At 43.9% G+C, this 22,198-nt stretch overlaps 1 protein-coding gene across 14 annotated transcripts in view; it reads left to right on the top strand.

The window, feature by feature from the left end:
• Positions 1-22,198, top strand: part of CELF4 (CUGBP Elav-like family member 4) — a gene marked incomplete at both ends in the record, with an annotated part of 693,394 nt that overhangs the window by 601,617 nt on the left and 69,579 nt on the right. For 7 of the 14 annotated variants that reach the window (XM_082496991.1, XM_082496998.1, XM_082496993.1 and 4 more), the window contains 2 exons: positions 11,003-11,128; positions 16,024-16,103. In XM_082496991.1, the coding sequence (XP_082353117.1) occupies positions 11,003-11,128; positions 16,024-16,103 (206 nt within the window). Of the gene's footprint in view, positions 1-10,999; positions 11,129-16,023; positions 16,104-22,198 lie in introns of all 14 variants that reach the window. The other 7 variants (XM_082496990.1, XM_082496997.1, XM_082496988.1 and 4 more) reach the window with 1 other exon arrangement.

The raw sequence follows: 22,198 nt of genomic DNA, 5'->3' as shown, positions 1-22,198 counted from the left end.
CGTCAAACAAATAATACACAAAACTTCTGTGTGAAATACAGCTTCATAACTGAGGTGAGCATTAGGCCCGGAGCTGTATGATGTAGGAAAGGTGTTATTGAGACCTATGAGACATGCTGCTTGGATTCCTTTATTATTATTGTATTCTTTTGCCTCTCCTTCATTTTCTTTGTTTGTAGACGAGGGGATGGAGAGGAAGAAAGCCAGCAAGTTTATAAAAGCAAGAGAAAGGAGTTGAGGCATTTTGTGGAGATCTTTAATGACATTCTGTATAATTTGAAAGTGGGGAGGGAAGGGGGGAGAGAAAAAGGGAATTAGCAAAAAAACTGGCAAAAGAAAAGTGGAATGTGGAGAGAAGCGTGTGGATGAATTTTAATGCAATCAGAAAGCTGTAATAATGGTAATAAAGGAATATATTCAGACGTCAAGAGAGGGAGAAGGGAACAGGACCCGCGACGCCAGAATTTAAATTAGACATAGGCGTATAATTCTCTTTTCTTCCTCCCCCTTTCTTCAAATGAAGGAAATGGAATTTTTAAGCACAGCGAAAGAGGGATTAACAATTGGCAGGTTTTCAGCCCTTTGTCTTTTGGCGAATCCCATTTAATCACCGTCTTTAATATTAAGGAGGCTGTGGCCGTGCAGGGCTGTCTCAGGCTTGGGGGAAAAGGGATGATATACAGAGGAAAAGAGAGATAACACTTAGGTTCAGGCAATTGTGAGGAAGTGTTTCAATTACCTCCACTGAAGTCTTTAAAAACTGAAGTTTAATTTGATCTGAAATGTCGTCACAGCTCCTGCAAGAGAAAATATGTCCTTCCTACCCCCCCTTCCTGCCTATGCCTTTGCTGTTCCAACAGTCCTCAGTGCTCAAGGCTGGAGTGCTACCACGGATAAACGTCCTGGCCTTCTAGGCTTCTGGAAAGGGTTTCAAAGTCCTGACAGGTCACCAGTGAGATGAGTTTAGGAACTGAAACTTATTTTCTTGACATACCATCCTTGACACCACTGACCCTGCGGAGTTTGTCAAGAAGCTTCTAAGCTTTCCTCTGAACGAGTGTGAAAACCAAATGGCCCTTCAGGCTCAGCCTCAGCCTTGTGTGACCACAAAGTGAAAAGGGGATGTTGCACACAGGAATCAAGATGTGTTAAATTCCCTAGAACCAAAGGCTGCAGGAGTTGTATTCAAATCTGAGCTGTTTCTGAAAGATGAGTGTAAAAGTGTGATGTAATTCAGTGTTCATTTGAGGAGTTGTTTGATAGTACAAGACCATATTCTCCTTCACCTCCTTCTTCTTTGGGAAATCCATCAAGCTGGGCCAGAGAAACACCCATAGATTTGCAGAAGGAAGAAGCCCAAACAGGCATGGAAAATCCTGCAAAGTTTACTTAAAGCACACCTGTATGCCTCCTCACTTTGATGCTGGGTTTCCTCAGGTGCTTTTCTCCTACGAACATTTCCAGGGGTGTTCCTGGGAAACAGGAACTGTAAGCACAGGCTGCTAATATCTAGGGAAAGAGGCGTGATTTTTTTTTTTTTTTTCTGATTGGAAGTCTGATTCTAATTCAGATATTCTTCCTATTGTGGAGAGATGGTGAAAAGAAAGTGGGTGTTTAGGCTATACATTGAATTTAGAAAAATCAGATTTTGATTCCTGAATCTTTTCCTAAAAAGCATCACCTCCTGAATCTTTCACAGAAATATTCCGGTTGGGTGTTTCAAATAATGAATAAACTTGAAAGAATTCTGATCTGCCAGGCAGAAATCAGGCAGAGTCTTTGTGCTTTGCATGACACCAAGTTTCAGACTGCTCTCACCACCAGCTTTCCTAAGCAAGGGATACTAACAAAGTGGGTCGTCATGAGTTGTTTTCCCAGCTCAATATCCAACACCATAAAACCTGTCATTTAAGATCTGCACAGGGAATAGCATCTCTTGGCAATGGACAGTTGTGACGGCGCTGTTCAGCAAGTCAGAACTACTGATATTTGTCTTCGGGTTATAATATTCTCAGCTGTACAAGAAGATTCTGCTGTTAAAAGAATCGTTTAGGCTATATTTTCATGGCAGTGTTTGCTTGGCCTGTTGCCCAAGTTTTGTCCATAACCTATTTTGTATCTGCACAGAGGAAACCTGAGTGAGCTTTCATCTGAACTGTCCAGATGAGGCTGTAGGTTTAAGGTTGGATTTCACTTCAGTGCAGGTAGACAGCAGGTCTTGCCACAGCAGCACAGACCAGCCAAGCCTGGACAGCATTCATCCTCCTGGTCTGAACTTTCTTCTCCATCTCCACCCATTTTTTGCCCTAGCTCTACACTTTAGCCATCCTGCCCGTATATCTGCTCTCCCAAGCAACTTCTGGACATGGTTTAGCAGCTGCTGCAGACTGAGGATGTCTTCCGCTTCCCTGTCAAGCAGCGCTCTCTGCTCAGGAGTATAAGACTGTAGTGTGGAGGAAGACTCTGAAAGTAGAGAATAGGCCCAGACACATTTAATTGAAAAACATAATCCTAGACTTTGGGTTGACCAGTTGGCAATGTGTTAAATCTCTTTCCAGTCACTCGTAGGGCCAACAGCAGCCAACATCTGTGTTCTCTTGGACACAGATCTCTTGGATCACTGTGGCACTCTCTTTAGTGATCACACTACTGCAGGACATGAAAATCTCTCCCTGGAAGATGACTCAGAAATCCACGGTTGCTTTCATTTGCAAAAGCAGGGCTTTCCATTCAGAACTAAACCTTGTGTTGACTTACTTCACTGCCCCACCCCACTCCTCTTGCATGAGCAAGGAGTTGGGGAAGCTCCAGCCACTTTGCTAGAAACCACCAGAGGGTTCAGCCATAGAAATGACCACCAGCCTGCCAGGTACCTTTCACTATTACTGCCAGAGCTCACTTTATTCCTGGCCTGTGGCAAACACTGAGGAAGCTCAGCAATGCCCAATTTTTCCTGGTGCAAGCACCAATTATTCTTTTTGCAGTTGGGGAAACTGAGGCTGCCTTTTCCACTGGGTAACTTATGTAGCCCATGTTTCCATTAAGGCTGCTGTCCTTGGCAGAGATGTATTGCAAGTACTCAGTAACAGTAACTACATGGTCATCCATCTCTCTGGTACCAGGAATAACAAATCACTCCAAGGGAAAAGTAATTTTGCCTTCCACAATATCCAGAGCATGGCTTGAGATGGGACCCTGGAGTCCCAAATACCAGTTTGAAATACACAGACAGAAGCTTTGACCAAGTTCTTGCATATCCTCATGGGTCCACTCTTCCGTAAATGGATCAGAAGTGATTTCTGCTCTCTTCCAAAACAAGATCTAAGACCTGTCAGTTGAAAATAGTTTGTGGCATGTTCAAAATAAACAAAAGCAAGCAGTTCCTAACACAATGCATGATTAAGCTGCAGAATGTCTTGCTGCAGGATGTGCTGGATTCTTACATCTTATATGGGTTCAAAAGCCCACTGAACAATTACATTGAAGAAAGACACTTCAAAAACTACTACATATGAAAAAATGCTTCAGACTCCAGATGTCCCTAAACTGCAGAGCACTGGAATCTAGGAGAATATTTTGGGGATTAACAAAAATTGCTTGCCCTGTTCTTATACTCTTTCCTAGACATCTGGAATTGGCCATTGCCAAAGGCAGAACATCAAGTCAGACAGACCCACTGTCTCTCACACAGCTGTTCTTTCATTCTGTATACAGGATCCGTGTCCAATTCAAGGCCTAGAGTACGGCCAAGCAATTAAATAAGAGAAAACCTTCAAACTAAGTTTTTCAGATGCAACAGTGGAGAGTAACGCACCTGTGGGATGAAGCTTCCTTCTTTGTGCAGGAGAATTATGTTCCCACACCTGGGCTTATATTCATTTGCGCTTGTCCCCATCACACAGCTGTTCAGATTAGCTGTTATTCTCTCTAGCCCGGGTGTCTCAAAGCCTCTGTCTCCAGCAGTCAGAGACCGGCAGCTGTGCAATCATATCTGCTAACGTACAGGATATAAAGAATCTGTTAAGTAAAACCAAACCAGGGAGGGAGGAGAGGAAGAGATCAGCACAAAGAAATCACTCCTGCTAAAATGTGATTAGGGATGCCCCACAACACCCAGCTGCAAGGAACAGGTGAACTCAGCAAACATTTTAAAGCCCGCGGCAGCATTAGCCCCTTGTGGGTGTTGTTTGATGTGGGGTGGGGGAGTGAAAAGGGGGGAATGATGAGCCTGTGAGGGTGGAAGGAGTGTTCAGTTGCTATTGTTTGGAGTTAGGTAGCAGTAGGCTTCTGCTCTTTCCAGAGTGGGTTGGGGTTCTGGTTGTTGTTGTTGTCATTTTTTTTTTTCCCTGTCCTAATTTTTGAAACACCTCCATTTTACAAGGTTCATGTGTTTTGCAGTAAGGTACCACGGAGAAGATAATTAGCTAATTTACAATTAGCTACAACAGAATTCGTAATCGCTTCCCCTGTGGAAAGGGCTGTAATCATCATCACGGAGCTGTAGGACTGCTGTGAAAATGGCAATAGGAGTGTGCAGCCCAGGCCCCAGGAAATGCCCTGCTTTTAGCCTATTGATCCGCCTGATTAGCACGAGTTGAGGGGAGCAGTGGGGCACTCCGGGTCAAGAGGGAAGCTGGTTTGAGCTTGCAGATTTGAGTTCAGATCTCAGCCCAAACTTCTGTAATTTTCGGGGCACCCGTGGCTCAGCTCTCTGCTCTCTAGTTCCTCCTTTCTTCTTTGGCCTAAGGAGGATACCTTGTCCATGGCTGTCCAAAAAAAACCCACCCAGGTTTATAGCTCTTTTTCACCACTGTGACTTTGGCAGAATCCTGATCCCATTGCCTGGACCTCAGGGTGCCGGTGGATGAAAAGCTGGACATGAACCAACCATGTGCGCTCAGTCCAGAAAGCCACCCGCATCCTGAGCTGCATCAAAAGAAGTGTGGCCAGCAGGTCGAGGGAGGTGGTTCTGCCGCACTACTCTGCTCTTGGTGAGGCCCCACCTGCAGTACTGCATCCAGCTTTCAAGTCTTCAAAACAGGAAAGATATGAACCTGTTGGAGCAGGTCCAGAGGAGAGCCACAAAGATGTTCTGAGGGCTGGAGCACCTCTCCTATGAAGACAGGCTGAGAGAATTGAATCTGAATCTAGTTGAAGATGTCCCTGATAATTGCTGGGGCATTGGAGCAGATGACCTTTAAAGGTCCCTCCTAACCCGAACCATTCTATGATTCTGTATGGTTCTGTGATGGGCAACCTCAGCACCACCTCCTCTCCCCTCTCTGCTGAGGACCAGTCTGAAGAGTGGGCAAAGAAGATCTGCTCTGCCTCTTGCATCCTTTCTGGTACTCAGTCCTATGCATCAGAGTTTTCTTCTTACCCACACCTGCACAGAAAACTTCTCTAGGCTGCTTGTTTTTTCTGTCATGGTGCCAAGGAGACAAGCTTAAAGGCGTTCCCAGTGCCTGGACCGAGGCACTGCAGCTGGTCCCTCACTGTGTGTGCAAGCAATGTTTGGGGAGGAGGGGAATAGCAGCAGGGACAAATAATTATTAGCTTTATAAATAATGGAATTAATTAGCATCTGGTTTCTGAAACGAAGCCATACAGCAACCTGGTCCTGATGCTTAGAAAGCCAAAGGCATCAAGTAACATCAGATAGCTGCTCTGGTGAATACAGAAATATGCAAACGCTAGTTTTGTTCTTGCATGAAGAAGCACACACACTATCCGTGTGTGATGCCCTGGCAATGAACTCGGGATGAAATAGGGAGGCTGATAGGTTTCAGAATAAGGGGGTTTGTGGCTAGAAGGGACTGTAGTGATCTTCTGGTTCACCCTCCTGATTAGCCTGGGCCACGAAGGTGGTAGATCTGTCCCTCTTTATTTCCAAGGACTTGGATACCATGTTCTAGATGGTAAAGCTGGCTTACGCTTTCCTGATACAAGGATTCAACCTCTTTGTTTTGCATGAGGAATACGAGAACACAAGTGTATTTATATACTCTTATCTAAATGTACCCCCACGCACACACATACATTAGTGAGAGCTATCTGGATAAACACAAACCTGTGTCATGTCTCTCTGTGAGTGACCCTAATTTTCCCCTAGTCCCTCCACAATTGCTGTGATTCTTGTTCTTGTCCTCTTGCTCCACAGAGGGTCAAACATCCTGCATCTCATTGTCCCTTCTGTCTCTTTAATTAGTGCCCGTCCTCCCCCTTCTCCCCCTCGCTCCGCCGTCCCCCCTTCCCATCTCCTCTCAGCACTTGGTTTGCAACGCTCTATTATTTCACCTTTCACTCGTGCCGCCTCCTTCGCCCGGGCCCGTCTGACACCTCTGCCTTACGCTTATCATAGAAACATAACATTTAAATACAAATAGAACAGGGAATAATTTAACCCCTATTTGCACTGGGGAAGGTGCCCAGGCTTCGTATAAACACAGCCAGGGAGATTTATAGGCTCTGTATATTTATCTGACAAGTTACATTTCTTCACCGCTGTGCCTTGCAGCCAGCTTCTCCTGACAGGCGCAAGCCTCTGCAGCTGGCAGAGTGGCCAAGAAGAGAGGAGCCTGGTTTTGTGGGGATATTGGAAACGTTGCCAAGGGGACATTTCTGGCGACTCTGGTTTGCCATTGCTGTGGCCTTTCTCTCCTTACCCATCTTCCTGGGAGGAATGGGGAGTGCTGTCTCCTATTGTTCGTTGAGGGCAAAATGGGGTAGACTTGAGTTGAACTTAATTTTCAGTATTATGGGAGTGCCTCAGGTCACTCATGGTGAGGGCTTTGTGATGGACTAGGAGAAACCTCCTCGGGTCTTCTGGGCACCACAGTAATGAGGGAAAACAAAAAAGTGTGGAGAAGAGGCTTACGTGGGCACCACATTCAGCCCCCATGCTGTGGAGCGGTGTCACTGCTCAGACCGCTGCTATTAAGGACTGCCTCTACAGCAAGGCTAGCAAGATTTCTTCACTAACATGTAACATTTGGGCGTAAAAGAGAAACTTAAACTGTCACTTTGGTATGTGTAATAGACAGAAATTTGGAGATTCCCTTTCTGAAAAAAGCAAAAGGGGGATGCTCAGATGTGCATCAGCACTTGATGCATGGCCATGTATAGCCTTAAGGAAGCTGTATAGAACAGGTTTTCATCAAACCTGTCTTTAGACAAGCCAAGCAAGCTCACTGTCTTCATTTCCTTCATCGGGAGGAGACAGAGGCTGCTCCTCATGGCTGCTCACCTCTGTTGTGTAAGACAGGATGGCACTGTGAGGTACCACTCCCTCTCCCGCAGCCATGGGGCAGCTTAGGTTGGAGCACGTGGTCATGCCCACAGCCCATGTTGGGGGCATCCCAGATGACGGGTTTGTGCCTGGCCTTTTTTTTTCCTTCTTCTTCTTTTCTGCCCCTGGACAGTGGTATGTCTGTTCATCTCAACTATGTGTTCACTTTGCTGTGGGGCCCAGGTCTTCGCAGGCCTGGTTCGAAGGTTTTTTAACCCCTCAGTCCCACAATCTGAAATGGGGATGGTAGCACTGAGCTTGGCAATGGAAGTCACAGGGGACCGAGTCTGCCCAGTGCTCTGAAATTCAGATGTGGGTCCTCAGACACACAGATTTAGGAAACTGTCTCACTGAAAGAGGAGAGCATGGGGCTCAGTAGGGTGGTATGGGTGGACCACAGGTGGTAGGTTAGACCCTACAGACAGGCAGAGCTCAGGGACAGCTTCATATGGGGACTGCTCCAGGTTTATGTGCAGCCTAAACCTCTGGTTTCTGCAGAATGTAGAGTGGCCTGAGCGATGGCCTCATTTGAGGACAGCGTAAAAGTCTGGTGGGGAGCACCTCTGGTGTGTACACATACTCAGACACAACCCACTGACACCGACACATCCTCTCTTCATTCTATGCTGGCAGTCTCGTGGCCTTGTTCAGACATATTTACAAAGCAGATGTAATTGACCCGGTGCATGGCATGTCAGCTTTTTGTTTGGGACTTGGAAGAGCAGCGTAGTGGGACGCTCAGTGTGTAAGAGGCTCATACAAGCCCATTAGAGCATAAACACATTAACCAAAACCTGGAACGTTCTAAATGGTCCCAGATGCTGGACCCTTCCCTCTCTCTTCCCACCGAAGTGTGAGGGGCATTGTCAAAACACGTTGCTGACCTCCCTGGCAGGGCTGGCATGTGAAAGGTAAATGCAGCATTTTGTTAGAAGAATCTCTCTGCGAAAAAAGCTTGTTAAACTGACTCATTTTTTATCACCTGAGTGTGTGATTGTGTAGATTTCTAAGACAGCAGATGTGACAAATGATTCCCCTGACAACCCAAGGCACAGTTTTTCAGGAGGGAGACAGAGCGCTTGTTTGGAGACTGGGCTGGAGGAGATGTCCAGGCACTGCTGAGCCCTGGCTGGCCATGGCAGACGCCCTCATCCCACCTCCCCTGGAGTGGCTAGATGAGCAGCCCATGGGGAAGGTGGTCCACCCTTGGCAGAGTCTGTTCCTGGTGGTCTGATGGCCACCTTGTGGGCAGCTCACCCAGAGCACCACATCTTCTGCCAGCCATCTCTGGGGACAGGCATCACCATTCCTAGTGTCCTGCAGAGATCCAGAAAAGGGGGCTAAAATAAAAATAAAATAATATAAAATAAAATACAATGTAAAATTGAGTAGTTTCTAAAACACCTGGTATAAGCTTCACATAAACTAAACCAGACAAGGCAGTTTCAGGCCAGTTCCACACTAGAGAGTTTTGCTGACAGAGGAGGGATGTGATTTTTTTTTAATGATACATTTATATTAGCAAAAAGCCTGGTGAAAATACAGTTACACAGCTATAGGAGTGCTTTTGCTGATGCAGCTTGTTTCAAACAGGGGAAACTGTATAAAGTACAATATAACAGAAGCTTCCTCTGTGCTGGAAGTATTTACTAGAAGCAAACTTTCTAGGCAAAGCCTTTTGCTGGTGGTATTCCCAGTTTGTTCCCACTGCCCTGCCATCTTCCTAAAATATCTCCCATCTTCCAGAACAGCTGGTCTCATTCACCGGGTGGGTTTTCTTCCAATATCTGGAAAACCATTGGAGTTTGGACTGGACTGTTTCTCCAAGGCTTTGTCTAGCCCTGGACTGAAAGATGCCCCAGAGAGTGCACACTCAACTTCGAAGGTTTATACCCAACTTCTGAGGGTCTCTTTTGCAGGTCAGTTTGGCAATCAAGCAAACAAATCTTTCAGATGTCCAAAGCACCTTCTCTTGAGGTGGGGACAAGCTACATGGTGTTGGATAGGGTTTTGTGCATCATTAAAGCCTGAACTTTGTGTTGCCGGTAAAGACCTTGCAAAGTCCCTTTTTTTAACCAATTCCAACATAAAATAAGCATGTTTCCTGTTTCTAATGTGTCTATCAGCAGGCTATACCCATTTTTTCCACACTATCAGAAGTGCACACATACCCTCCTCAACCTATTTTTCCTGCCTTTTCAGCAGCCTAACTGAAGGCAACATGACTCCTCATTCTCTGTGAGCAGTACACTTTTTGTTCATGTGGGTAACTCCACTGCAGGATTGAAAGCTCCAAATATCCTCACTCAGTATCCACTGCATGAAAAATTGTCCTCATCCAAGGCTGTAAAGCAATTTGCCAATTTGCAGGTACATCTTGGAAAAGGGAATTTTGATCAAACACTGGTTGAAGCAGAACAGTTTGCCCTACACCAATGATTTCTTGGAGAATAAAAGTGACACAAATCACTCAATTAGTCAGCCAGAAAAGGGTTGTTTCAAACCAATGTTTTGTTCAGCTTTAGGTTAACATGTGCATTAAAAATAAATAAATTAAAAAGTCAAACTATTTATTTATTTATTTACATATATTTATTCAAATTGGTTACATCTGCTCTGTAAACTGCTCTGAAAAAAACCCTCTTGGTTCACACATTTACATAGTGTTTAATGAATGATAAATAAGACATTTATGAATCATGTGCAAATGGCCTGTTTACATACACAATGTAAACTATGTAAATTTTTTTTTTCTTGGTGTAATGGTACTATTCTCTAAACATAAGTCTGATCTAGAGACATCACTCAGTGCCCTCTGAGATGTTTCTACCAACTCAGCAATCATTAGTTTTGTCTGTTTTCACCAGCATTTTCTGAAGGTGTTTCATTCTAGACTAAGGATCTCCATACTTGGTGTAAGTCCAAGCACAAATTGCCTTCCTCATCCAAAATACAATTATCTACTAGCAGACAACACCCTTCTCTGACATGAAATAGCACCTGCTTGAGCTATCTTAGATATAAGTAATTGTAGAAGTTAACTTTGTTTCAAAAAACAATATATGTTTCAAAAACGGTGGGCTTATTTCAAACAAACTTTAAAAATATATTAAAAAACTCATCTAAACTTGTAGGTATGTGTTTGTGAGTGGGTATGAATGACAAATCTCCATTTACGGGCTGTGGCTTCCATTATACCCTGATTTAAAACAACTTACGTTGAACATTTCTTTCCTGCAACTTGTATTGTGAGGGCTAATAACATATGTTCTTTTTCATTTGGACTTTATTTCTATGTGCTATCTTTATCCACATTCCTCTTGCATCGCAGTCTGAGCAATGTTGTCATTTCAGTTACTGCAAGCTGACTGCAAAAATTGATCAGAAAAGGCTGATTTGGAAGACTTCAGTGCCGTAGATTTTGAGAAGCAGCTGAAGAGTTTATATAAACCCAAACTTTTTTGGTTTGTTTGTTTGGGTTTTTTTTTTGTTTTGGTTTTTGGTTTTTTTTTTTAATTCCCAAATTATATTCAAGTACTTGTTGAAAGTCAGATGTATTAAGGTTTTTTGAGCCAGCCACCTGAAATGACTAGCAGCTTCTGAAATATGTCACCTCAATGAAATCACCATTTGTTTCGCATGTGATACTGAGCCATCTTGGCTTTCACATCCCTCCTGAAATATGGTAAGCATCTCTTTATTTTGTTCCAGAAGACAGAAAACTCTTTGTGGGCATGCTCAATAAGCAGCAGTCAGAGGACGACGTGCGCAGGCTATTCGAGGCATTTGGCAACATTGAGGAGTGCACAATTCTTCGGGGACCCGATGGCAACAGCAAAGGTAAGGTGATGGCTTGCGGCACACTGTGGCTTTAGTGTCAAGCTAGACCTGTTCTCAGTGTATATATCATTTTCTGGTGCGACAAAGTCACTAGGTAGCCCTCTGGACGGCATCTCTTATGTTAAGAGGGGTCACATTTGCTAAGGGAGGCCATTTCTTTGCTGGTCACTGTCTGCTTGTGCATGAGAGGAAAAGATGATTGCACCTCAAAACACATGCCCCACAACGAGCTATGTCTCGTCGCGCGCAAACTCAGGCCTATCGCTGTTTGCTCACAGGGTAGAACTTTCCCTCTGAAAAGGGCCCTTACCTTCACTCAAGACGTTTTCTGCTGGCCCTGCTGAACAGGCCAATTCTTTCTTTAAACAAAGCCAAGGTTGCCACTGTATGTCTTGACTCACCAGCTCCACCACCATCTCTGCTTTTTTCTCACCCACCAGCCCTAGGTCTTCCCCTTCGTCAGTTGGTCTTTGCATACCTGTACACCGGCCAGCAACCACAATTGCAAGGGTACAGGTGCTGATTTAAATATTACACTCAGTAGACATTCGCTGTTTGAAACATGCAAATGCTTCATTGCAAAACTGGGTGCCTTACCTCCTTCTGCCATGTTTTGGCATCACTTGTTACCTGGATAGCATAAAGGATCGTTTTCCACAGCCCAGGTGTAAGAATGAGGCTTCTCTCTTGAATGTGAGGGTAATTTTTTTTCCCATCACTCTCTAGACAAAGTAACTTCAATTTGAATAGGAAGCCTTCTTCTCTTGACAGTATAATGTGTCCATTAAATATTGATCTGCGTATAATATATCATAAACTGTGCTGGAATGTGCAGCACTAGGGAAGAGACCAGTCCTGCTGACGCAGTTCATATCTCACTGGATATTTTGACATGTGACAACATCAACCAGCATATATTTGCAACAGGGAGGCAAAAAATCCAAATCACAGTGATACACTGGAGGTAGATATTGTTATTCTACAAAATCACTGGCGGCCAAAAAAGAATTCACACCAGCATTTATAGGGCAGCTGTTTGATATAAGTCAGCAAAGCTCAGCCTTCCTGATATAAATGGCTGAAAATAAACTGTGGGCACCTTTCTTCAGTTGTATGATTACTTTAGTTTCATGACACCCAAAGATGGGGGCTGCCCCACTGGAAAGCAGCAGGCTAGGTTTGTGTAGAAGAGCTCCAACCATCGTAACAGGAGGCAGTTAAGCACTCCATTCACTGAACAAATCGGTAAATCGGAGTGAAGCAAAAATAATGTATCTGTCTGCCTCCACCTGGAATTGTACAGAACAAAATCTAATGACAAAGGAGTTAAACAGAGTAATAATAAACGCAATAATGTCTGAGATCTGTAAGAAACAGGTTCCAAAGGAGATCCACAGACTTGTATTCATACTTGCTCTGTCTTCTTTTTTTTTCGTTAAACAATTTCACTGTAAGTCTGAATCTGAGTGGCAGCTCCATATTGCTAACCAGTTTAATTATTAGTGCTATCGGGCTGCAGTCTCAGGCTTGCGTTTCACAGAGCTGTTCAGGATCAATACTGAGCCTTGACAGAGTTAATATTACCAGCTTCCATTTGCTGGTGCTATTTACTGAGAATGTGAAGCTCCTAATTTACACACATACAGTTACATACACGCACACATGCACACAGAGCAGTCAATCCAACAGAAAACTTAAGGCTAGTGCCCTTATCTTAGGAGACAGTCAGGCGAGCCACAACTCCAACAAAGTTATTCCCAGTCTGTAATGTTTTCCATCTGCTAGAAACCAATATGTGACACACATTTCTTGTGAGCTATTTATTTTGGGTAAAACCCATAAGGCTTAAATTCCACCTAAATTGGGATTTAAGCAGATTGTCTAAGTGCCAGATAGCAATCAGATCCCATAGACTTCAATCCTACCCAGTCCATTAGGTGGAGCCACACCAGTCATCCCTGTGCTGAGCCTCAAAATCCTCCAAGTACCTAAATGCAAGAAATGCTCTCAGAAGGTAGGTCCCAGCTTCCCACCTTAATGCCACCACAGTCCAGTCACAGCCAGAAAACTGCTTGAACCTTGCCTGAAGCCATGGGTGATGCCTTGAGCCATGAGGCATGTCCTTCTCGGAGCTGCAGAAATACCTCCTGCATGAGTCACTCAGGGGTAGGCACAGTGGCTGGAGCAGGAAGCCAGGTAGCAGAAGAACTCAGACTGGGGCATTTCTTTGCCTGAAGGGGAATGCAGAGCCTGTCTCTCCTGGGAGAGGTGGGAGAGGAAGGAGCCTTCCTGCAGCCCTCCGGGTAAAGCTCACCAGCATGCATCCAGGAGTGCAGGGCTCCTCAGCAGGAGTCCTCGGGTGAGGAAGCTGAAGTAGACCCCATTCAGCAAGCCAGCAGGACCCACAGGGTCTGCACTGCTGCTGTCTGGACAGACTCTTTTTTTTTTTTTCCTTTTTTTTTTTTTCCTCTATTCAGCAGTTGTCTACTTTAGTAACTCAGAAAGTAAAGATTTCCCACAGCACCAGAAGTTCTACAAGAGGAGTCTTAACACCCTCTGCAATTATAACCTTAGGCCCTGACTCTGCAGTCTCGTCCAAGCTGACAAGACAGTCAGAGCAGCCCTTTCAGCTCTATAGTCTGGAAGTAAGGAAAGAAAAAACATTTAAGCGCATGTATCTCCCTGTTCAGCACAGGTTGTATATCTGTCTGTGTGTCAAAATCCCTTCAAATTCCAGATATGCTCCTGTCAGAGGAACACCATTGCGCTGAGGAGAGCAGCATGACTCAAATCCTTGGCTCATGCGGTCCTGGAGTCAGTTCTGGTGAAAATGGGGGGGAAGAAGATTATGGACACATTTGATGTTTTGTACAGAAGCCATCCCATTGAACACACAAACAAAACAGCCAAAATGTTGTGATCTCTGCTATTACCTTGCCACCATACACTAGTGAAAGCTGAGTTTTCAATTGCCTAGATACCTCAGAACTTACTGGAAGCAGTAGGAGGGATCCCATTAGCATCTTGGGCATTAAACATGATAAATGTCTGCTGGTCCCTTCATTCTCACCTTTACCTAGCTCCACTGATCCATCAGGTTCCTATGCACAGGAGTGAATTTCACCTGAAGAGTGAAGCCTTCAACATGACAGCAACACTGCAGCCAAAAATCCTCCTCTGAATGCAATGGGTGACTGGAGCTGGAAAGCTTTTGTGTATTTGCTAATCAGCATCTTCTTTTTAGAGGCAGAAAGTACAAAAGAATCTCTGCAAATAATTAAACACCCTAATTCTGGATTATCTCTGATTAATGAAGAGGAAGGCACAGTATCTCAGCAGCCCGGGAATGCTGGGCTGCGATTATGTCATAATTGATCCCTATTGTTTCCAGCTAAAGTTTATCTATCTCATTTTCTCATGATTGTCTCCTCTCAGCTCCTTATAAATTAGATCCAACTATTAGCAGCAATCGTTGTGCTTTTCCTGAAATACAGTCTGAGCACAGTGCTGAGGGAGTAATACAAAGTGAAGAGCTCCTAACTATAAGCTAACTTCATACGTGTGCATTATTTTTAGAAGGGTCTACAACTGCTTTCTTCAATCTCACTTCCATCAGGCTGCAGTGATGATTGTGGGGACCTTTGGGGATTGTTCTTCTAGTTTGCAGGCGGGGTGTTATAACACTGCGGTTTTCACCCTGCACTGCATGGATCCATAAGCGTGTGTGGACCTTCTAAAGAGGCTACAAAGGCAGCAAAGGAGAGCTGTCCCATTGTCAGGACTGGCATCCCCTGTGCAGCGATCGGCACCCCTTCAGGGAAACAGCTAGGGCTTTGCAAATTGATTAAAGCTCAAAAGTCTTTGGTAGTCATAGAAGAGGATGGAAGCCAGAACTTCTCAGATCTCTCCCAATCTGTTCCAAAAACTGCCTTAGCATATGGAAATTACTCTTCCTCTCTCTGAGTCAGTTTGCTTGTAGCTAAGAGTGTTAGCAATACTTTCCCCCACTGTAGTGGTGCATGTGACCCTTTGAAGTGTTGATCATTTCTGCACTCTAGCACATATTCATAAATGCACCTTTCTGCCCTAAAACCTTATGTAAGAGCTCAGTGTGAGATTCCTCACACGGCAATGCAGGCCAGAGAAGCACTGCCTACGTTTCTCTAATGTCCAGAGGAGAACACCTACACAGGCAATGGCTCTGCAGCTATGAAAGACCAAGATTTAAATTTTGGTGATGGCAGGGTGTTAGTCATCACATGTGGATCTCTCCTACCCCTGCTTCTTCATCAGAAGCTCTTACATGCTTTGTCACACCAAAGCTGCTTGGAGCCAAGACAAGTTCTGAGCAGTCTGTTACGGAGCCCTACCAGACAGTGGTATGATAAGGTACCTTGTGGATTTGGAGTAATCTGAATGCCTTCTGTACACCTGTCCTGTGGTTGCCTGTAACTCGTACATGCAGCTTTCTGTTAACTGTTACACAAGACCTTACTGTTTCTCATAACACCAGAGGGAGGAGCATTCAGCATTAAGTCCAATACAAATAAAAGGAAATTCATTTTCACACAATAAATATTGTAAAATTGTGCAACACTCTGCCATGAGAAACATTGGAGGTCAAAACATGAGGGGATTCAAAATTTATGTGCTAAGTTTGGGTCTGTCAAAGCGCATTACAAGCAGTGTGGGGATTCTGGATGCAGCTTTGCCTTAAGAGGGTCTCAGGCTGCTGATGACTGGTGTTTGGTAAGGAATAACCAGGAACACGTTTGCTTGTTATACTTCCTCTGCAAGCATCTTTATTGGCCGGTTTGGAGGACAGGATACTCAGCTAGGTGGACTTTCATGGTACCCATGCAACCTTCTTACCTTTCTTCTTTTTCCTCTTCCAGGGTGTGCATTTGTGAAGTACTCTTCACATGCGGAGGCCCAAGCAGCCATCAATGCCTTGCATGGCAGCCAGACAATGCCGGTGAGTAGCTCTGTAACATGGGCAAGCGAGGACTGGTCCAGCCTTTGCTGCCCTGTGGCCTCATTGAGGAGGGGGGATGATTTATCTGTGCTCTGCAACTCACCTTCCAGGAAGGATGGATAACTGCTCAGGCATGCAGGGCCTTGGGTGTGCTTGACTCATCACTGGAAAGGCCAGGATGACACTGTCATTTCACACGGGTGCAGAACCCCAAGGGTTGCTGTGTTCTGTCACCAGCAGTTTTGGTGACCTGAAAAGAAGACATACGGTTCAGATGCCAAAAACATTGGGTCAAACTCACTGTGAGTGTAACCTTTCAAGTTTCAGAGGGATGAATCAAGTAGGAACCTCTGCCTAAGGGCTTCTTTGTTTTCTTTCACCAAAGAGTCCCTGCCTCTTGGTGAAGGACAAAGAACTTTTTGCCAGCACTCAGCAGAAAGCAGCATGTTCACCTGATGGCACTAGAAGCTAGAGACAAATCACACAGTGATGGGCACTGCTCACTACTACTACAAAAGTGCTTACCGAGGCATAAATGTGGTGCCCTACACCCAAATTCTGAAAGACCAACTACTGAATCTTCCAGGAAACATTTGAGGGATTGCTCCATTTAGACAAATATCTAGTAATATGGGGTTTCAAGCATTATAGTTCAGAGAAGTAGAAATGGAAATGTATTTTCTATGCAAAATGATATTTGCACACTATCGCACAGACCCAGAGGAATGTAAGGATTGTCAGAAAGGAAAGACAATCTGGTCCAACATGTTTTGGTTCATTATAATAGTACGTTATTTTTATTACTAATTATTCACAGTATAAATCATGAAAGGCTAAGAGGCAGGCCGACAACTTGGAAAGGATACAGGAAAGCTCAATAAAAGATATTTAAGAGAGTAAAATCTTCCTTTCAGTAAGAGACTGTAATGTAAATTCATGAATTTATCCAAATAAGTTTAAAGTAGGCCTGGCAGATTGTCTCTAGGTCTTTGCAGGGACGAAAATGGAAAATTCTTTACAGGGGGAAAAGGTTTCTAAAAGTAGCAAATCATCAAGATCTCATTTTTTGGAACCCCATCTTACACAAATCAGATTAAAAATAGTACATGTTTACCAGTGACGCTATTGAAAAAATCTCCTTACAGATCGGGGTCTCAATTTTTTTAAGTATTACAATACTTTCAGGATTCTCTTCCTAAAAGATTCCTTCTAACAAAACCAGATGCTGGGCTTGATGCTGGCATCCCGTAGAGAAATATTATGGGCATCTTTGCTTTGACAGATCAAAGAGGTCCTTTTAATGACTTTCTTTCAAACTTTGACGCAAACTGATAATGTGTATAAACTGACATCAGGAATTGCAGTTCCACAGGGTGTGGTACCACAAAAAGGTGTAAGAAAAAGTCAGTTCCTGTCCCAAAAAGCTTGCAAACTCAGGTGACAGACGTGAGAGGAAGATGGGAGAAAAAAGACAAAAAAAAAAAAAAGAACAGCTGAAGATTTTGTCTAGATCTGCTATACCAAAATATCCTTATCTTTCCTATTTTCAACACACTTTAGATAAGAAAAAATGCTCATCTCTTGACCACTTGGGAACAAATTTCTGTTCCATCCTAATGACTTCAACTGAAATTAGGGTATGCAAAACAATGAAAAATTTGGCTATTTCATCAGTCATTTTTTTATGGGACCATTTTTCCCATTGACTTATTTGACTCAAACACCTGTTCGAGAAATGCTCTTGAAACAGTATCTGAAAAAGCATCACAGTTTAGTCCTTACTAGATGCACATCCCAGGTTCACAATTGAGTTTCCATGGCCTGACAAGTTTCCATGAATTGGATGAACCTCAGCAGCAGCCCACGTACCTACTCTTAGTTCACAGGAAAAGCAAGTAGAAAATTATGAATTTCACCCTCTTCATTATAAACCAAGTCACATGGTGTTGCCTTGTACCTCCCATGAGCTACAAGCAGGCACACGGGCAGTTGCCATGGCTTAGCAGACTAGCGAGGACCTGTCGAGTGACTTCCCCTTGATCAAGACATGGAATGCACACTGTTTTTCCCACATGGCGTCGAAATGCTTAAGGTGCTTTTAATGCGCTGGGCCAAATCTTGCAAGAGATCTCTGTTCCCATTGTCATTTTCATGGTGCTTCAGGGTGTGCAGCTTCTTTCAGGACTTGGATGTTCACAGAGAAATGCAGCCACCTCGTGGTGAGATGGCGATGTAGCCCTCGTCCTTGGAAAGGAGGGGTGCATTGCTGCCATCTTCCTTCAGCCCCCCCTCCCCTCCGCCCCATTTCTCTCACCATTAGGACTGGCCTCATTTGTCGGGCTGCGATGCCAAATCAAAGTTGTTCCTGTGGTTCAGCCAATTTAAACGTCTCTTGCCTTGTCCTCGTGTACTACCAACGGGGCATCCATCATCATTCTTGTCAGGTCTCGAGCCGTTCGTTCCTGCTGCAGACTCCTGTTTCTCCACAGCTGTCAGGATTATTGCTCTACTGTGACTTCCTGTTCACACAACATATGTTGCCTAATAGTTTCAAAAGGCAACTTTCTTTTATGAAAGTTTTTTCCTTTTTTTTTTATTTTTTTTTATTAACCTTTCCTTGGACAGGTGCCTGACCACCATCCATCACAAGACCACTTGTCTATGCAAGGCACTTGTTTCTCCTAAGGTCTACAACTTTCCAATTTTCACACGATCAATTGCTTTGAGAAATAATTTTCCCCAAATCCCTTACTTTTTAGCAGGCCAAAAGTTCTTTCTGTATCTACCTGCCAAGAGAGATTTCTTGGGTCTTTTAAAATTGTATTTCCTATCAACTCACCAGCTTCACGACTGTGTTTTACTTGACCTCCATGTCCTCCTTTATGAGACATTATAATTTTCATGTACTTTTTACCTGTATTTATAACAATTATATGCCTTGCACCTTCAGCCTGGATTACCTTGTCCTCTCTTGTGCCTCTTCTCCATCTACACGGGGACATAAACAAGTCTCTTCCCTTGATTCTCTTCCCTTCTTCATCCAAGCCTCGTCCCTAGCAGCCTTATCCACCAACACAAATTCAACTACATTTTCTATACTGACAGCTTGCAGATCTAACTTCTCTACTGCAGGACTGACTCCTGTTCAAACTAAAATCTTGGCCTGTCTTTCCAGCATCTCCTAGTGGATGTCTAGCTGTCAGATCAAGCTCAATATGTATAAAACAGAGCTCGTGAAGTTTCCCTCCCAAACCCTGTCTCCTCTCTCCTCCGCCTCCATTCTCAATCACTGTGGACAATATTATCATCCTGCCTGTCAGTCATGCTCCTACCTAGGCATCACCTTCAGCTTGGTTTTCTCCTTCTCTCTGTGTCTTCATATCCACGTGACAGCCAAATGTTGAAGAGTAGCTCTGCATAACTCATCTAACACATCTAAGATATGGCCTTGTCCATCCACCCACACGAAATAAACTCTCCTCCACACTTCATCACACAGACCTAAATTGCAGCAGCTTTTATCTTACCCAGAAAGTACACAGGGTTAAAAACATACTAGTGTTGCACCTTTTTCACCATCTCGCCCACTGTAGCACCTCAGAATTTCTTTTGTTATGAATTAATTCCTGGAAGGGGTAAAACAGTACCATTATCTAGATTTTCTGCAAAGAGGTGAGAAGAAGTGAAGAGCGTGATTCATTTCATTTAGTTTTAACAGTCTAGAAGTTTGTAAACTATTTTAAACATCTTCTAGGATTCCTACAGAAAGGAGAGAGAGAGAGAGAGAGAGACATCTCTAGAGATTTCTGCATTCCTGCCTTTATCTATCTGTGCTAGGATGGGCTAAATCACCTTCTGGGCGTGCCTGTCCTTTTCATTAATTATAATGGAAATTTCCATAACATCATTAGAGCGAATACTTGAGGTAGGATTCATCTCATCCTATTTGAGACATCCAGAAGCTAAGGAACTATGTCTGAGGTTGTCATCTAAGTGTTTGTCATATGAGTTTCTATTGTAATCAATAGCGAGAAATAGATACCTCCGGAGGAATTTTATTTTACAGAAATAGACTTTGAAATGTGTCAAACCAAAACCCAAATAGAAGTGTGCTTTTTAGCTAATTTTAGGTATCGGATTCCTATGGTCTGCCAGTTCCAAAATAGTGGTTCTTCACCTGAAGTACAACTTAGAATGAAAAAGGACCCATACTGCTTAAAAACAAAAGCTAAAAACGCTGGCAGATATCTCAGAGTCCACAGTTGGCTTTGCTCACCAGTGATACACCCTCACCAGTCTGAAATCCTTCTGCTGCACTTGTGGCTGCCACAATAATCTTGCTGGAGCTAAAGAGCTAGGGTGACACTATACCACCTGATACAAGTCAGGTATTAAAGCTGTTCACTTGGCCTCTTGTCTGATGATGACTCTTCCCACTTAGCTCAGATTTGCAGTTTAAGGTTGCCTGACTGAGCCCTGCAGCCATCTGCCTCCCCACTGAATGTACAAGGGCCTGCACAGGCCATGCAGCTTAGAGTGGACACCTAACTTCATGTCCAGTGCAAGGGAAGTTGACTCATATTCTGGGTGTTTGCTGCCCAACTAAAGCAATTTGGTATTCAGAAATCAGGCATCCTGCATCTGAGTCCTCTGACTCCTGATCTGTCAGGTGTACTGCGAAATTGCCTAACACACTAATTGCCAGCACTGCGTTCATTTTATATCTTTCTTTCGTAAATGAAACTTAAGACTATTAAGACCTCCAGAACCCTGTAAGGTGTCTTCCCCCATCACATAAGCCAAGTCCTCTTTTGTTTTACTATGGAAGTCTGCATCATCTTGGTCAAACCACAGCATTTCTTCTGCATCTAGGCAAACGATAGCATCCCAAGCCTATCTATGCCTGGCTGAACATCTTCCGTGAAAATTAGTTTTCGGATGGAATCCTTGGTTTTGTAAAAAGAAAGGAAAATGTGAGACTTGGATACAAGCACTGAACAGATGTCTGCCTTTCAGAGAAAGATTCAACTTAGTTGAACTTCAAAAAAAAAACAAACCAGTACTGCAACCCAAAACTTTGTTAACTTGGGTGTTTTCATTTCAACATTTTTCTGTGCAGCTCTTCACAACACAAATGACAGAAACAACTTCAAATCTCTGCTCAGGAACCATGTATATCAAATTATGCAATTATTGCTCAGTGTTGTTAGGCGACAGACTGATTAGATCTCTAATTGTTGTATTTATTTTTTTTTATTAATCAAGAAAATATGAATGACACAACACCTTGAAGAAGGTTGGCTTTCAGCCTCCACCTACCATGTTCTTTAGAAATCCACCCATGGCACCAAAATTCCCATCCAAACACACTTAACAGTCAGATGAAGTGATTCTCTTGTTGCCTTATACAATGTATATCTACCCTCTCATACCCTAAGAGATTTTTACCTTTAATTAAGCTGGAGAAATTTTTCACCTGTTTTGTTTACCAAGTGAGAGTGACTTAAACGTGAGATTATCAAAAATCGCCCCGAGAAATAAGGGTCATTGTCAGTAGATCACATGCAGTGGCCTTCTTTCAAACTCCCGGCAAACAGGGCACCGGTTGCCATCTTCCTAGCTTTGGATGCTCAGGCACCCCATCAAAGAAACCAACCCTGGCTCACTTTTATGACTGCTATTATTATTGCTGTGCATTCCTACGGTGCAGTTATGACTTTGCAAAGCACCGTGAAGTTGCCTTCAGACACAGTCCCATTACAGAAACTGGCTGAGCAGCTGTTCTCACCCCCTGTCAACACAGCAGAGGAATATTTAGGTGAATTAGGGACGGAAGGGAAAGCAGTGAGAGTCTGCAGAAGGAGCTCTGAGCAGGTGGAGGAAAGAAGGAAAATAGGCCTTTGTGGGCATGATGAAGTTGTAGCCCAGGCGCCTCACTTGCAGAGCAGCGGGGAAGCGGCTGTTATTATGCGTGCACGCTGGCACCAAAGCGCTGAGTCGGCAGAAACTCCCTGAGAGGAGCAGCGTGGCGGCTCTGGTGAGTGGGGGGCCACAATGCCGTAGATCAGCTGAGGTATTTTTAACAATTATTTTGA

Source organism: Vanellus vanellus (genome assembly GCF_965231255.1).
Source record: "Vanellus vanellus genome assembly, chromosome: Z".
Classification (NCBI taxonomy): domain Eukaryota; kingdom Metazoa; phylum Chordata; class Aves; order Charadriiformes; family Charadriidae; genus Vanellus; species Vanellus vanellus.
The sequence above is the reverse complement of the archived record's forward strand: the minus strand, read 5'-3'. Positions and strand labels throughout refer to the sequence as shown.